This window comes from Geotrypetes seraphini, chromosome 10, assembly GCF_902459505.1.
Source record: "Geotrypetes seraphini chromosome 10, aGeoSer1.1, whole genome shotgun sequence".
In the NCBI taxonomy this organism is placed as follows: Eukaryota; Metazoa; Chordata; class Amphibia; order Gymnophiona; family Dermophiidae; genus Geotrypetes; species Geotrypetes seraphini.
Genome location: NC_047093.1, coordinates 14,841,003 through 14,858,701, shown reverse-complemented (window position 1 = coordinate 14,858,701; position 17,699 = coordinate 14,841,003). Strand labels below are relative to the sequence as shown.

The 17,699-nt window shown below is 44.8% G+C and overlaps 1 protein-coding gene across 2 annotated transcripts in view; it reads right to left on the bottom strand.

Moving 5' to 3' along the window:
* Positions 1-5,214: 5,214 nt before the first annotated feature.
* The window catches only part of RGS9 (regulator of G protein signaling 9), an 85,595-nt gene continuing 73,110 nt past the window's right edge, over positions 5,215-17,699 (bottom strand). Inside the window, exons 19-22 of one of the 2 annotated variants that reach the window (XM_033961202.1) lie at positions 17,344-17,352; positions 13,954-13,960; positions 12,945-13,428; positions 5,215-5,362 (exon numbers count right to left, since the gene is read on the bottom strand). In XM_033961202.1, coding sequence (XP_033817093.1) covers positions 5,215-5,362; positions 12,945-13,428; positions 13,954-13,960; positions 17,344-17,352 — 648 coding nt within the window. Of the gene's footprint in view, positions 5,363-12,944; positions 13,445-13,953; positions 13,961-17,343; positions 17,353-17,699 lie in introns of both variants that reach the window. The other variant, XM_033961201.1, reaches the window with a different exon arrangement.

The window sequence follows — 17,699 nt, the reverse complement described above, 5'->3', positions numbered from 1 at the left end:
GTAATTTATTTAGGCCTCTTTCTTCAAATGTTTTTTTTTTTATTTTCTAAAACCCAAAGAGTAGCAACATTCCATCCAGAATCCCAAAGAACAGGATTATATCGGAAAAATCAATCCAACAGTGCAGATTCCACTCCCGCCTCCACCCAGGGAAAGAATGCCGTTTGCTGAACTATTTATCAAACTGACCTCCAGGGATATCTCCTAGCGACCTCCATCCTCCGCTCTGAAAGCAGAGCTATATGTTCTTTGGACCTCAGTAAGTCTTTATATAATTGGGAGATAAAACTGGAGCCTCGCTCATTATAAATGACCGTGATTAAATATATTCAGTTCATGAAAGTCAATCCATAGTCACAAAGTGCAAATGGACAAAATATAAGAAGTTTATATATTTCTGTCAATGAATAACAATAACGTAAGCATATACAAATGTTGTATAGTGATATTAGCTCAACACTGCATCCTGGAAGTACACCTATGGCCTTTAGGCTATGTATAATATGCATTTTCATATTATACCATTCCTGAGAACCCCAACACAACTTACTAGGAACAAGCAGGATTCTCTAGACAGAAAGTACATGTCGGCAGAATACCCCCACCTTAGTCACAGGTGAATTATATGGACAGAGCCTCACCACATACAAAATAAGTAGCCCACAAATTAGAAATAGAAATGTGCGGAGAAAATCTGGCCTGGAAACCCCATGAAGCCCCATCCATAGCCAGTATGTTCCCCTTCTCTCCTTTCTTGTCCAGCATCAGCCCTCTCTTTTCTTCCACCATGTCCAGTATCTCCCCTCTTAGGCCTAGATTACCGTAAAGACGTGCTTAGAGTTGAGTCGGTTCAGCGGATGGCCACTAGGATGATCTCGGGGTTCAAGGGTCTCTCGTACGAAGAAAGACTAAACAAATTGCAGCTCTACACTCTAGAGGAACGTAGGGAGAGGGGGGACATGATTGAGACATTTAAATACATCACGGGACGTGTCGAGGTGGAAGAAGACATCTTCTTTCTCAAAGGACCCTCGGTCACAAGGGGGCATCCGCTCAAACTTCGAGGAGGGAAATTCGATAGTGACGTAAGGAAGTATTTCTTCACAGAAAGGGTTGTAGATCACTGGAACAAACTTCCAGAGCAGGTGATCAAGGCCACCAGCGTGCTTGACTTTAAGAATAAATGGGATGCCCTAGTGGGATCCCTACGAGGGTCGAGTTAAGGAACTAGGTCATTAGTACTCAGACTTAATGGGGTGGGTCAGTAGAGTGGGCAGACTTGATGGGCTATAGCCCTTTTCTGCCGTCATCTTTCTATGTTTCTATGTTTCTAGATTCACTAAAACTCACTAATCTGGCCGATCCGTGGCCGAGTCATGCTGGGCGACCGATTCACTACAGAGTCCTCGTGCAAATGAAGTAATCGGACACATGTCCATTAGCAAACCCACGGATCGCTACAGAGCGATCCAGGCGCATGCGCAGACCATCCTCTTTGCCTGTAGATGTGATCCGTGGATGCGCGTGCTCTCGGCACAAGCTTGAAGTCAAAACGAAAGGGAGGGGGTGGCTATACTCGCTGGCCCCACGAGTGGACTGCAGGAATCATTTCAACGGAACAGAACATGCTTTGCAGCCAGACTGGAACAACACGGAACAGAACACGCAGTAGTGCAGCCCCGTTAAACCCACGGGTTAAAACTAGGAATTAGAGGTCTGCACGGGGATCGAGGGAATTCCCCCCCAACCCATGGGACTCCCACAGGGACCCCTCTCTGGCCCAAGGGACTCCCACAGGGACCCCCTTCTAGCCAACAGGACTCCCATGGGGATGGAAGGCTTTGGAAGCAGGGTTCGTCCATATTATATAATGGACACGTCAGCCTTAGTAAAAGAGGGGGTTTATAAGTTAATTACTTGAACAGAAAACAAAAAAAGGTTTCCACCAAAGAGATTCCACAAGGAAAACAACAGCGCAAACACAAAAGAAACTGTGGAATTGATGATCCTGTCAGAAGTAATTGCTGCTTTTTATGGGGACGGGCGGGGATGGAGGTAATTCCTTGCGGGGATGGGTGGGGACGGAGAGGATCCTGACGGGGACAGGTGGGGACGGAGAGGATCCTGATGGGGACGGGTGGGGACGGAGAGGATCCTGACGGGGACGGGTGGGGACGGTGAGGATCCTGGCAGGGATGGGTGGGATTTCTGTCCCCGCACAACTCTCTGGTTAAAACCGTGGGTTAAAACCATGGGCTCACAGAGATACAGGGCGGCAGAGAGCAGGGAGATTTCAGAGATTTCAACAGTGCGGCAGAGAGCAGGACAATTGGAAAGGACGTGAGCGACCGGTCCTCAGCGGTCGCTTCATTTTGGATCGACAAGGCAATCGGTGTTCCATCTTCTGTTTAGTGAATCGCTGCCTTCCTACTTATGCATGCCATTTCCCCTCATTTGCATGTGCAGATCGGATCGGGCAGAAGGTTAGCGAATCGGGTCAGTGTCGGAGAAGGCTCGCAAACTGGCTGGGACACGATCGGTGAACTTAGTGAATCTAGCCCTTAGGGCTCCTTTTACTAAGTCGCGTTGGCGGCTTTAGCGCACGTGACTTTTTTATCACGCGCTAACCCCCGCGCCGGCCGAAAAACTACCGCCTGCTCAAGAGGAGGCGGCTGCGGCTAGCGAGGCCGGCAGTTTTAACGCAGCTTCGTAACAGGAGCCTTTAATCTCTCTCTTTTACCTTCTCCCTGCACTATCCAACATCTTCCTCATCTTCCCTTCCAACCCTCCCATATGTTTAAAAACTCCCTGCATACATTAGAAACCCTGTTTAGCAAATCTATTTCAGGCATATTCCCATATATTTTATTTATTTAAAAAATTGCTATACTGTATAAGACCTATAGGTTTTCATAAAAACATACATAAGATTGCGCATTGCATACAGGTTCAATAAAAGGGAAAACACTTTGCTCTTCCAAACCATCTCGTACAAATCAAGAAAAGTCTGTTGCATCAAAGCATTAGCAGGTAAAACAGTTGCGTTTTCAACAGTTTCTTGAAACCTAGCCTAAGTGCACATAAGCGCAGAGCTCCCGGCAAAGCATTTCAAAGCTTTGCATCTCCTACTGACAACCCAGTGTCACCAATCCGGGAATATATATTAAGGGCAACATGAAAACTAGACTGATGAGGTTTGCGAAACACTGCATTAGCTAACTATGGGACACTGAGAAATGCACCGATGATACAGATACAGAAAACAAGATACTTAAAACGATTTCAGCTATATCAACTGATCTATGGAGAGTTAAAGAGCTTTGGAGATAGCGTGACATAGTGCTTGGCTGGCACTTTCTACTGTCTACTTAAACACATGGAAGGGTGCACGTCAACAGAACTGGGACAATTCATTCTTTATTCAATGAAAGAACCGACACTGCTAGTGTTTCGGCTCTTGGCCTGCTTCAGGGGTCTTTTTAGTTGTCTGTCCTACGAATTCCTTTTATAAATGACTGCCCCAAAAGAGGAAAGTCTTTTTCTCAGAGAAGAGCTTCTGTTGAATGTCGACCGTAGCAAACGGTTTAATTTGATATCGGGACAGTCATTTATAAAAGGAATTTGAATGGCAGACAACTAAAAAGACCCCTGAGGCAGGCCAAGAGTCGAAACACTAGCAGTGTCGGCTCTTTCATTGAATAAAGCATTATTTGTCCCGGTTCTGTTGGCGTGGTCACTTCTTCATAGGTATTATTGACTTTTTTGTGTGTATTTTGATCCCTTTCTTTGTGTGATACATAGATATGGAACACTCTCGTTCCCAAGGCTGGGGTTGATCAACATTCAAACATGAGTGTAGGTTCATTCTTTGAGTGTCTTTCTTGTTGGTTCAGTCCAAGAAGAGAGGGGTAGATTCATTCTGAGGGCCTCACGTCCCTTCAGCTTCATTTTCTTGAATGGGTCTGAGCCTGCAGTAGGACCATTGTATATCGAGAGGAGGTTTTCGGCAGCGTCTACCTCCAGATTCTAAAAAAAAAACAGAGATTCACAGGTCCTACAAGAGGGCTATTACCAAATGGGAGATACCCCAGGATTAGTCCTTAGTCTTAGGAGGTGAGGTGTGGCCTAGTGGTAGACCCACTGCCTCAGCACGTAATCTTCCATTGCTCCCGGTACAAAATAATTACCTGTATATATAAACTGCTTTGAATGTGTAACTACAAAAAGGCAGTATATAAGTCCCACCCCCTCTATAGGGGCATTAGAACACACTGAGACAAGCTTATATGGCTGTTTTTTCTATCATCTGCTTAGATGCATGAGAGGATGACAGCTTTATGTCCTTATTTATGAGGCTGTAGATGCCACACATCAGACAGAAACCAGGACGGGAGTGGAAAAACCAATATTAGTTGATGCTATTGGTGCTTCAAATGTCTGCCAATGCAGTGACATTCTGCCAGGGTGGGGGGTGGAATAGGTGAGAGAAGCAAAGTGCATATCTAACATAGGAGCCATAGGAGCTACCCCCAATTTTGCCTTCACTGTGGCCAAGGAGGGACAATTTGTTCTAAGTTTTAGCGCTCTGATCGTTTGAAAAGTTGGCTCCTATGTCATGTCGGTGTCATGAGCTTTCCGATTTGTCCTTCTCAGCTCTATAACGCTTCCTTAACAAAGCATCCATCATCCTGTATTGAGTGGACAGATCTTAATTGACGCATTTGTAACTAATGCATGGAGAATCTTATGGAATTTTCAACAATTCTTGGGATAACAGGGCACTTTGAAGAGGACTAAGTCGTCTTTAAAGGGCTGAAGTTACTCAAAGGACAGCATACAGATTCTCCACTATTAATCTCACTTACACTATAGTGTGAGGATACGCTCATGGTTTTCAAGTCTACAGTAAGAACATACAAAAAATAAGGACAAGCAGCATCTCACTGACTTCAAAGACCTGTTTTTAGCAAACGTAATAAGGCAATAAACTAGTCCCCTAACGGCTGAGTTTCTTTCTGGGTCTGATTTTCCAAAGACGTCCAGGAAATAGAAGCCAATTCACAACGCAAAGACCGGTTCACGGCTGTCACAAAATGTATTCCTTCATTGCCAGCGCATCCTGTGCTCCCCCTCAGTTCAAAAGACTCCAGTACTTCCCTGGCCATGGTTTTCAGGTGCGTAAATTTGGCGAGAAAGCATCCATCTCCGGAGTTGCTAGCCAGCCTTCCCTTCCTTGGTGAGATTCTCCCAAGGGCAGATAACTTCCTTCCCTGAGTCTTTAAAAGCGTCCTCCTCCTCCTCCTCCGAGTCAATTGGATAGATTCGACACTCCAGAGGAATGTCCACTTTTATCTGGAAAAAGCTGGGTTTCAAAATGAGAACTGGATGAAACATTGTGAGACCATGACATGTAAATAAATAGATGTACATGCATATTGTATTTTTTTGGATTTAGTTCACCCCTTACCCCCAATAGTTCATGGTGAGCTGCGTTCAGGTACAGTTTCCCCTTTCCCCAGAGCGTTTACATTTTAAACGTGCGCTTGAGCAACGGAGGGTGAAGTGTCTTGCCCAAGAGTACAAGGAGCAGTATACAGAGGTGTAGTTTTCAAGTTTTATTTAAAATTTGATATATCGCATAAAAAACTGGCTAAGCAGTGTACAATATTACAACTATTAAAAACAAAGGGGATACAGTGTTCCCCCGCGAATTCGCAGTTCGCAAATCACGGACTCACTCATTTGCGGTCTGCTCCGACCGCCTCTTCCTGTAGTAAACTCGGGCTACACCAATCAGGAGCTGCATGCCACAGCAGCTCTGGATTGGTGTAGCCTGACTTTACTACGGGAAGAGGCGGTCGGAGCAGACCGCGAGTGATTTTCTTCACCCGCCCAGCTGCCCTCTCCAGCCGCCCAGCGCTCCAGCTGCCCTCTCCTGCCTCTCCAGCTGCCCTCTCCTGCCTCCCCTGCCTTTTGACAGGCAAAAAAACGTATTCACAGTTTTTCAAAATTCGCGATGGTTCCTAGAACGGAACCCCCGTGAATTTCGGAGGAGTACTCTAACATTAAAACCAAAAAGACATTAATGACATATAGAAACATAATGATAAGGGGAGAAATACAATCTATGATCTTTTGACAGGCAAAAAAAACGTATTTGCAGTTTTTCAAAATTCGCGGGGGTTCCTAGAACGGAACCCCCATGAATTTCAGAGGAGTGCTCTAACATTAAAACCAAAATGAAATTAATGACATATAGAAACATAATGATAAAGGGAGAAATACAATCTATGATCTTTCCCTGCCATGCCGGTATTTTCTGCATTATATTGCAAATGCTTTCTGTCTTTATCTGTTTCTAAGTCCATTATTCAATTTGTATTTTATCTGTATCCCATTTTATCTGTATCACCTTGTTGTGAACCGCCTAGAACTTGTTCGGTATGGCGGTATATATGAATAAAATTATTATTATTATAAAGACGGAAAATGATTTTGGGCATGAGAGAAGAGACAAGGAAGCTAGGTGCTACTTTTTTGCTAGCTTATCCATGCAAATGTGTTATTAAGTTTAGGGGTCTGAAATATGTGTACTTTATACCAGATCATCTACGTTCCTTTTTAGATCTCAAAGGTTTATCTAGTGGAGGGAATGTCGCTTAAAGGAAATGCCGGGTTGTAGCATTTAAGTCTTTACCTTTTTCGTTGTATTATTGTAATATTACTCCCTATAATATCTTTGTTTTTCTTTTTTCCTCCTCCTAATTGAGGTCTAAGGAAGAGTTAAGTTTCATATATATATTTATTTTAAATATTGTAATGTTTAATGATGTTTTTCTTTTGGAACATGATTCTGTATTTCTAAACCAAGCAGTTATACTTGTAAAGTATGTTAAATTCAATAAAAATAAAGTTTAAAAAAAAAAAAATTATTATTATTATTATGAATGGTCAGTACATGAGGAGGGAGGAGATGCTCTTCCTTCTGCCTAAGGTCTGAAATCTACTTTGTCCTAGGCGTCCTTAAAGAGAAAGGTCTTTCGATTGGCTTTAAATTTATCTAAAGGTAGTTCCTCCTGAAGATGCCAGGGTAAAGAGTTCCATACTGTGGGCGCTGTTACGGAAAAGACCTTCTTTCTGGTTGTGTCGTAAAATAGGCGTCTCGGGGATGGAATTTCCAGAAGATGCTGGGTACTGGATCGTAGCGAGGGTGAGAGGCACCTGGGCCGGTGGTGCCCCTCCTCCGCCCTCATCTACGCCCCCTCTCTTTCCACGATCCCCCCGCTGCACATGCACCCTCTTTTCCCGTACCTCTAGTCTAGCTGTTCACCGCCATGAGCAACAAGAATTTTGATGTGCTCCTCGCCACCCCGATGGACCTCCCTCTAATGTCACTTCCTCTGCGCGGCACTCGGAAGTGGCGTCAATGGGAGAGGCGACATGGTCAAGAGGAGCACGTCGAAGTTCTTGTTGCTCGTGGCGGTGAACCACTAGAGGTCCGGGGAAGGGGGCCTGTGTGCGGTGGGGGGAGGAGTGGAGGAGGGTTGCTGCGCCTTTAGGAAGATCATGCCCGGATCGGACCGCACCCTCTTGCTTCGCCACTGTACGCAGCGCTGCAGAGTAATATTCAATGGCGCAGTCTGCCCCACTCACCGAGGTCTTTTTCCTCCTGTTGTGAGATATAATATAATTTCATAGTGAAAAATCATTTTAGATCTGTCAAGTCTGGCGACACCAGAAAGTATTTCTTCACAGAGAGAGTGGTTGATCATTGGAATAAGCTTCCAGTGCAGGTGATCGAGGCAGACAGCGTGCCAGACTTTAAGAATAAATGGGATACCCATGTGGGATCCCTACGAGGGTCAAGATAAGGAAATTGGGTCATTAGGGCATAGACAGGGGGTGAGTAAGCAGAGTGGGCAGACTTGATGGGCTGTAGCCCTTTTCTGCCGTCATCTTCTATGTTTCTATGTTTCTATGAGTCCTGCTTTGAGTGTGCACATATTGGACTACAGTATAATCTCGTTATAACGGACTTCAAGGGATCTGGAAAAACAGTCCATTATATCCAGAGTCCATTATATCCAGAGTTGCATTTTTTAAAAACTTTATTTAGGTCACCTTGAAACAACATTCAATCAATGAACAACAGTCACTGCACAAGCGTATCAGCCACATCAATAACAAAACTCAGCAAAACATTGGTACGGCACGAAACGATTGAAAAAACCAGAACCCTACAAGATGTTCTAAAGCATTATGTCGTACTGTCCTGGAAAGAAAAATACTCTGTCATTTTCTTCTGGGCTGCATTTTGATACTGTATCACCGGTATGCCACGCGCCTTGTAGACGGAGCCTGCATGTCCGTTAAAGCCAAACAAAACTACAGCTAAAAGCGGCTCTGGGGGACCAAATTGGTTGTCCGTTATAGCCGAAAGTCCATTATATGCGAGTCCGCTAAATGCGGTGATTTTCTGCATGTTCATAAAGGCGCACGGCCAGGACCAGCGGACCTTTAGACGAGGTTCCGTTATAAGCGAGTCCGTTATTATGAGATTATACTGTATATCATTTTTGGTGTGAACCTTATTCCCCCTGTTGGATATACTGTGTATAGCAGCTATGATTTTTCAAAATACCCACAATTAGGGTTACATAGTAACATAGTCAATGACGGCAGATGAAGGCCCGAGTGGTCCATCCAGTCTGCCCAGCCATACATGCTCCATAAATTAATCGTTTAATTTAAATGGTCGTTTTTCTTAGATATTTCTGGGCCAGAAACCCAGAGCCCTGCCCGGTAGTGTGCTTAGGTTCCATCTACTGGGGTCTCTGTCAAAGTTCACTCCAGCCCATCTTAACCAGCCATCGAAGCCCTCCCCAACCCATCCTCAACTGAATGTCCATATACAGCACTTTGTCCGGGTTTTGAAAAGCCTCCTCATATTACATCGGACAGGGAGGAAGTCCGCACACGTGTGGACTTCCTCCCTCCCGACAAGAGCATGCAGTGGGGGGCGGGGCTAGGGGTGTTACAGGATGGGGATGGGCAGAAATGGGCGGGCCTGTGGGCGGATCTAGGGATCCGGATTTTCTGATTGGAAAATCTGGCAACCCTACCCACAATGAATATGCATGAACAACGTTTGCATGAACTGCCTCCGTTATACTCATATGTAGATCTTGCTCATGCATATATATCATGGGTACCCTGAAAACCTGACTGGCTGGGCGTGTCCCAAGGGCTGGGCTAGAACCCCTCAGGTAGATCCAAGAATTCATATCTAGTACACCAACAATGGAGGGTGAAAAATAAAAAGCAATCCAACAGCTGAAAGTTTTGAAAAGAAGATATTCAGGGAAATGTATTTCTGTCCCCATCCTTTCCTCACGTTTTATTATGTTTGTTAAGTTAGTCTTCAGTATGTTTTGTAAGGTTCAGTTTTTTGTTACTTTTGTTTGTCCCTCCTATTTTGTAATTTTATTGATTTGTTCATCACTTAGAATTTTGAATAAGCGATTAATCAAATTTTATAATAAACTTGAAACTTATGGTAATTTTGCCCCGGTCGCTTCCTCCTCCTACATTCCACTTCAAGTTGAACAAGCCCTTTCTTTGGCCATGGGCCTCTGTTTGCAGCTACCTGAGATTCTGCTCCAGATTTTTTATAGTTCGCCCTAGCTCACCTATTACGGTGATGATCTTTGGCCGGGAGACGCAGACCATAGTTCCCTTTGCAAACTAATATGCATACAGCCTAGGCTCCACCAATAGGAGTCGCTACTGAACAAAGGTGTGGACTCCCTTCTCTGTAGAGACTAGGAATGCTGTCTCTGTGGCATTTCCAGGTGGACTAAGCAGCTAAGGAAGTAAGTCTCTGGTCTTCCACAAGAGGGCGCTACACTGCTGTTGAGCCATGGGACTAAATCAGTGTCTCTCAAACATTTTTTTTAGCTCCGGCACAATAAATGGAGCAAATGTTTTTCATGGTACATTATAATTGAACTTATAAAATTGCAAAACCAACAAAAAATTAAATTTGAGAGATATTTATTTAAAGTTCTTTAAGCTATTTATGGGTAATTGTAACAACGGTAAAACTGAAGTAGATAGAATAGAATTGCTCATCAATGCGATGGATGAGCTTGTTTTTGAGGGCAAACCACAGGGTGCAAGGGGAGGTCCACCGATGGATCAAAAATTGGCTGGCGGACAGGAAGCAGAGGGTTGGAATAAAGGGACATTACTCAGACTGGAAATGGGTCACAAGCGGAGTACCGCAGGGGTCAGTGCTGGGACCGCTCCTGTTCAATATCTACATAAACGACCTAGAGGTGGGAACAAAATGTGAGGTCATTAAATTTGCGGATGACACCAAACTATACAGCAGGGTTAAAACCATGGAAGACTGCGAAGATCTCCAAAAGGATCTAACGACACTGGAAGAGTGGGCCAAAAAGTGGCAAATGAGCTTCAACATAGGGAAATGCAAGGTCATGCATGTGGGGAAAAAGAACCCGATGTTCAGCTACAAAATGGGGGGAGCACTACTAGGGGTGAGCAACCTGGAAAGAGACCTGGGAGTGATGGTAGACACAACACTGAAGGCGTCGGCGCAGTGCGCCACAGCCTCAAGGAAAGCAAACAAAATGTTGGGTATCATTAAGAAGGGTATCACGACCAGGATGAAGGAGGTCATCCTGCCACTGTATCGCGCAATGGTGCGGCCGCATCTTGAATACTGTGTCCAGTACTGGTCGCCGTACCTCAAGAAGGACATGGCGGTGCTTGAGAGAGTCCAGAGAAGAGCAACAAAGCTGATAAAGGGTATGGAAAATTTCTCATATACTGACAGACTGAAGGAGCTGGGGCTGTTCTCCCTGGAGAAGCGGAGACTTAGGGGAGACATGATAGAAACCTTCAAGATCCTGAAAGGCATAGAGAAAGTAGACAGGGACAGATTTTTCAAACTAAGGGGAACCACAAGTACAAGGGGGCACTCGGAGAAATTGAAAGGGGACAAGTTTAGAACAAACGCTAGGAAGTTCTTTTTCACCCAGAGGGTGGTGGATACATGGAATGTGCTTCCAGAGGCTATGGTAGATAGGAGCACTGTACAGGGCTTCAAGGAAGGTTTGGATAGGTTCCTAGAGGACAAAGGGATTGAGGGGTATAGATAGGTGTAGATATGGGTTGTAGGGATAGGAGTAGAGGTATGGGTGTAGATAGGTGTAGATATGGGTTGTAGGGATAGGAGTAGAGGTATGGGTGTAGATAGGTGTAGATATGGGTTGTAGGGATAGGAGTAGAGGTATGGGTGTAGATAGGTGTAGATATGGGTTGTGGGGATAGGAGTAGAGGTAAGTATAGGAATAGGAGTAGGTTATAGAGCTAGTCAGGGACCACTGCTCAGGCAGTAGGCCTGATGGGCCGCCGCGTGAGCGGACCGCTGGGCGAGATGGACCTCTGGTCTGCCTCAGCGGAGGCAACTTCTTATGTTCTTATGTTCTTAATTAACTCAAAATGCAGCTCGATAGTTGACCAGCAAACACACATTTCATCATCCATCATCTGCAGTCGTTCTCTTTTTTTTATTATTTAATTTCTGTCAGAGCTGAAAATCCAAGTTTGCAAAGATAAGAAGATCCAAATAGTAACAAAGCCTCGATTGTTTTGTTGCTCAAGTTAGGATAACGACTGCATAAAAAATAAAACTTAAATTACTTGCCGTTAGTTTTCAAGGGCCAATCACGTCAAAGAATGATGCTTATCTGGGCAGTTGCATCCTTACGCACACTGACGGTCATAATATTGACAGACTCTTGCGTACGTGACGTACATGTCATCTATTCTCGTATATACTTATGAAGGGAATTTTTAAAAAATAAAATAAAATTCTGGAATCTCTTCGGGTCACAGCACTGTGTCGTGACACACAGTTTGCGAGACACTGGGCTAAATGGAAGAAATTCTGAAAATACTAAAAGTTCCTCTAGATCTCAACAAGAACTTGCTGAGATTGAATTCTCAAACAGTCCATAAACGTTTTAAACTGATCAACCCAAGCACTTATCTTGCAGGAGATTGGAGGCAGAGAATGACACGGAGACAAATTTGTTCCCGTCCCTGTGGGAACTCATTTTCCTGTCCCCACGAGTTCTTTTCCTGTCCCTGCCCCTGCCCCATTCCTGTAAGCTCTGCCTTAACCGCACAAGCCTCAGACACTTATGATTTTAAAGTGTTTGAGGCTTGTGCAGATGAGGACGGAGCTTAGGCATTGGTGGAATGAGGCCTTATGACATCACAATCTGAGCTCTAGAATGTTGCTACTTAGGATTTTAAAGCGTCTGAGGCTTGTGCAGATGAGGACGGAGCTTAGGCATTGGTGGAATGAGGCATTATGACATCACAGTCTGAGCTCTAGAATGTTGCTACTTAGGATTTTAAAGCGTTTGAGGCTTGTGCAGATGAGGACGGAGCTTAGGCATTGGTGGAATGAGGTATTATGACATCACAATCTGAGCTCTAGAATGTTGCTACTTAGGATTTTAAAGCGTTTGAGACTTGTGCAGATGAGGACGGAGCTTAGGCATTGGTGGAATGGGGTATTATGACATCACAATCGGAGCTCTAGAATGTTGCTACTTAGGATTTGAAAGTGTTTGGGGCTTGTGCAGATGAGGCATTATGACATCACAATCTGAGCTCTAGAATGTTGCTACTTAGGATTTTAAAGTGTTTGAGGCTTGTTCAGATGAGGACGGAGCTTGCAGGAATGGGGCAGGGACAGGAAAAGAACTCACGGGGATGGGACAGGAAAATGAGTTCCCACGGAGACGGGGAAAAATTTGTCCCCATGTCATTCTCTAATTTGAGACCCATTTTGCAATTATTAGCACTCTGCATGCATTGTAACAGTATGCTGGAGAGGGAAGTCTTACTTTGATACTTTCTTGGGCATTTGCTGTAGTTGCTGCTCTCGGTCATTCAGCGGCTGGACCTTCCCGTGGTTCACAGCAGGGCACTTTGGCGAAAGCGTGGCGAAGATTGGAGAGTTGGCACATCCTCGTTTCAGGAGCTTGCTGAAAGACAAAGCCATCCGGGACTTTGGCGAGGGTCTGGCATCAACGGGCGTGCGGAGAGGGCTGCACGCGCTAGAGTCAGATCCCATCGAGAGGTCTGTGCTCTTGGCAGTGGGCGGGAGCTGGCTTGAACATGCGCCATTCTCTTCCCACTTCCTGTTTGTGACAGGAGTGCTTTCTATGGCCACGTTAATAGGCGAGGGGCAGGCCGCACTGTTTGGCAGGGTGACATGTCCAGGCGATTGGGAAGAGAGGTCGTTTGGGGTGTGGCAGAATAGGAGGCAGCTTGACGGAGATGGAGGAATGCTGGCACCAGTATACACAGCCAAGTGGGGCACAGGAGCTGTAAAACTGCACAGCTGTAGGGAAAGGAGATGAGATACTTTAATGATCACAATGACACAACTTGTCAGGTAAGGGAGACGTGAGGCAGAGATGTCTAAAGGGGTCAATAAGGAGCCTATTTGATAGGGTTACTAAACGGCTCAGAGAAAGGAGGCCGGATTGTGCTTTCACTGGAAGTAAAACCCGGATGTCTCAATCCATCCTCCTTTTTCTGGAGCCATATGGTAATCTTGTCTTTTTACTAAAATGTGTTAGACATTTAGGGGGTCCTTTTATTAAGGTACACTATCCGATTTAATGCGTGCTAAAGATTAGCACGCACTAAATGCTAAGGCAGGGGTGTCCAATGTCAGTCCTCGAGGACCGCAATCCAGTCGGGATTTCAGGATTTCCCCAATGAATATGCATGAGATCTATTAGCATACAATGAAAGCAGTGCATGCAAATAGACCTCATGTATATTCATTGGGGAAATCCTGAAAATCCGACTGGACCGCGGCCCTCGAGGACCGACATTGGACACCCCTGTGCTAAGGCATCCGTTATATTCCTTAGCACTTAGCACGTGCTAATCTTATGTTCAAATATTTTATTTAAAGAATAAAGTAAAAATACATATATATTATACCAGTGGTTTCAAGCTCAAACCCTTTGCAGGGCCACATTTAGGATTTGTAGGTACTTGGAGGGCCTCAGAAAAAATAGTTAATGTCTTATTAAAGAAATGACAGTTTTGCATGAGGTAAAACTCTTTATAGTTTATAAATCTTTCCTTTTGGCTAAGTCTTAATAATAATATTGTAATTTATAGCTAAAGAGACATATGATTGAGAAATGTTTTATGTGGAGGAAAAAGACTTTTGTGATTATGATAAACATATCGAGGGCCTCAAAATAGTGCCTGGCGGGCCGCATGTGGCCCCCGGGCCACGAGTTTGAGACCACTGTATTATACAGAAAGATATTCTTTACAAATGATTTCACAAATGTTAAAAAATTCTAATCCATATATTCTGTAAACGTGTCAATCTTTAGCGTGTGCTAAATTGCTTAGTGCAAATTAATAAAAAGGACCCCTTAATACTCAGTTAACACAAGAAATCAGGCTTCTGCACAGACACGTTAAAGCATTTTTGCAGTATTTTTCCTATATAAGCATGCTAAATCATGCATTACTAAATTTTAAAGAATTTTTCTATCCGGGGGTGTGGCACGAGCAAAGAGTGGGAACGTTAGCCAGTTAACACATTATAAATATCATGTGCAAACTGGCTAACCCAGGAATATTTACCACTCTTACACACAGTGGCATAGTATGGGGAAAGTGCCCCGGGCGCGGTCACCCTAAGGGTGCAGCACCCCTCTTCCTTTCTGTCCCCTGCTAGGGGACACTCGATGAAGTTACAGGGAAATACTTTTAAAACCAATAGGACATTTTTTTTCACTCAGAGAATAGTTAAGCTCTGGAACGCGTTGTGAGAGGATGTGGTAAGAGCGGAGAGCGTAGCTGGTTTTAAGAAAGGTTTGGACGAGTTCCTGGAGGAAAAGTCCATAGTCTGTTTTTGAGAAAGACAAGGGGGAAGCCACTGCTTGCCCTGGATCGGTAGCAATAAATATTGCTACTCCTTGGGTTTTGGCCAGGTACTTGCCATGTGCCCCATACCTTTTTTTTACTTCCCTGGCACGAGGTTGCTGCCCGCGTTGGCATCGGCGCCCTCTCTGACATCACTTCTGGGACCCGTGCCTAGGAAGTGACGTCAAAGGGTGCCAACATCAACGTGGGCACGCTGCTCACGCCGGAGAGGTTAAAAAGGTATGGGGAAAGGGAAGGGGGCGCGCGTGCGGTACGGGGGCCGGGGAGAAGGGCGGGGGACGGGCAGCGCTCACCCTTACTACGCCACTGCTTAAACAGAAGACTCCCGTGTTAATATTTGGCAGCTAATGCATGCTAAGAGGAACATTAGCACATGACCTACCAACAAGTGGAAAAGCCCTTAAAAAGTGCTGAGTTATTGGTGAATGAGGGAGACATGGAAATTGTTCTCTCTAGCTCAGGGGGGTCAAAGTCCCTCCTCGAGGGCCGCAATCCAGTCGAGTTTTCAGGATTTCCCCAATGAATATGCATGAGATCTATTTGCATGCACTACTTTCATTGTATGCTAAGAGATCTCATGCATATTCATAGTGGATAACCTGAAAACCTGGCCTGCCAGTAGATCTCAAGGACCAGATTTGGGCAGCACTGGCCTATAGCATTCTCAGTACACCTCTTTCTTCTCTTCCTATTTCTCTAGGCCAGGGGTCTCGAAGTCCCTCCTTGAGGGTCGTAATCCAGTCGGGTTTTCAGGATTTCCCCCATGCATGAGATCTATGTGCCTGCACTGCTTTCAATTCATATTCATTGGGGAAATCCTGAAAACCTGACTGGATTGCAGTCCTTGAGGAGGGACTTTGACACCCCTGCTCTAGCTCAGTGATTCCCAACCCTGTCCTGGAGGAACACCAGGCCAATCGGGTTTTCAGGCTAGCCCTAATGAATATGCATGAGAGAGATTTGCATATGATGGAAGTGATAGGCATGCAAATTTGCTTCATGCATATTCATTAGGGCTAGCCTGAAAACCCGATTGGCCTGGTGTTCCTCCAGGACAGGGTTGGGAACCACTGCTCTAGCTGATCATAAAAGCATCCGTGAACCAGGATATTATATCAGAAATCCCTATAGGTTAGAGTCCAGGGCTGCCCAAGTTCGGTCCTCAAGATCTACTGGCAGGCCAGGTTTTTAGGATATCCACAATGAATTTGCATTAGAGAGATTTGCATACCTAGAAGGCAGTGCAGGTACGTGGGATCTCTCGGACTGGATGGGCCATGTGGCCTTTATCTGCCATCATGTCACAATGTTTCTATAACCATAAAGTTCTATGACATCACAATGCAGGTGTAAAGAGCCTTAGCCTATAGGAAGAGGAGATGCAAATGTTAAGAGCCTTAGCCAATAGGGAGAGGAAGAGATAGTGGATGCTGCGGATGGGCCATTTGGCCTTTATCTGCCATCATGTTTCTATGGCAGGGGTAGGGAACTCTGGTCCTCAAGAGCCGTATTCCAGTCGGATTTTCGCAGTGCATGCAAATAGATCTCATGCATATTCATTGGGGAAATCCTGAAAACCCGACTGGAATACGGCTCTCGAGGACCGGAGTTCCCTACCCATATTCTATGGAATTAAATTAATTGAAACTGTAACGGATCAACACCTTTAGAAGGAACAGCCAGTTAAATCCTGTAAGTGAAATGAAGCTCTAAATGTGGCCATGTCAGGTGATTCTTGCATCTATTGACTAAATTTCTCTTCTGCCTGTAATTTTTTATCCAGCTTTGTGATTATCTGTGATTTGTTGCTGGGTTTCTGCCTCTATATTAGACAGCTGAGATATAAGGCAGCTTTCTTTTCCAATTACAAGTCAAGACAAGACCATTTTACGAAGAGGCAAGTTCAGGTCAGTCTTTGAACAGAATAAACTCCAGGCTAACACTATATAATAGGCAGCGGATGGTGTAATGCAGGGATGTCAAAGTCCCTCCTTGAGGGCCGCAATCCAGTCGGGTTTTCAGGATTTCCCCAATGAATATGCATTGAAAGCAGTGCATGCACATAGATCTCATGCATATTCATTGGGGAAATCCTAAAAACCCGACTGGATTGCGGCCCTCAAGGAGAGACTTTGGGACCCCTGGTGTAATGGCAGCGGATGGTGGTACATCTTGTAGGGGTAGGTAATTCCAGTCCTCGAGAGCCAGGTCAGGTTTTCAGGATCTCCACAATAAATATGCCTGAGATAGATTTGCATCTCAAGGAGGCAGTGCATGCAAATCCATCTCGTACATATTCACGGTGGATATCCTGAAAACCTGACCTGGCTCCGGCTCTCGAGGACCGGAATTGCCTACCCCCGATGTAGGGAATATAGAAAAAAAAACACATGATGGATCGTTTTGCCACATTGCATCACCAACATGGGATAACTGATGTATCTCTTATATGCGTTATATAACCTGGGAATGTATACTTATGAGAGTATACATTATAATAATCTAGGAATCTGCACACGGCATGGAAGGTGCCTTTGGAAGCAATGGGCGTGTAGGATGGCGCAACAAATTATGGATGATGGAACGGCAGGAGGGGAATGTATGATTTAGGATAAAAGCGTGTTTATTTATCAATATGCAGCCCTAAGCCAGCTACTATGATTTTGGCCAAATAT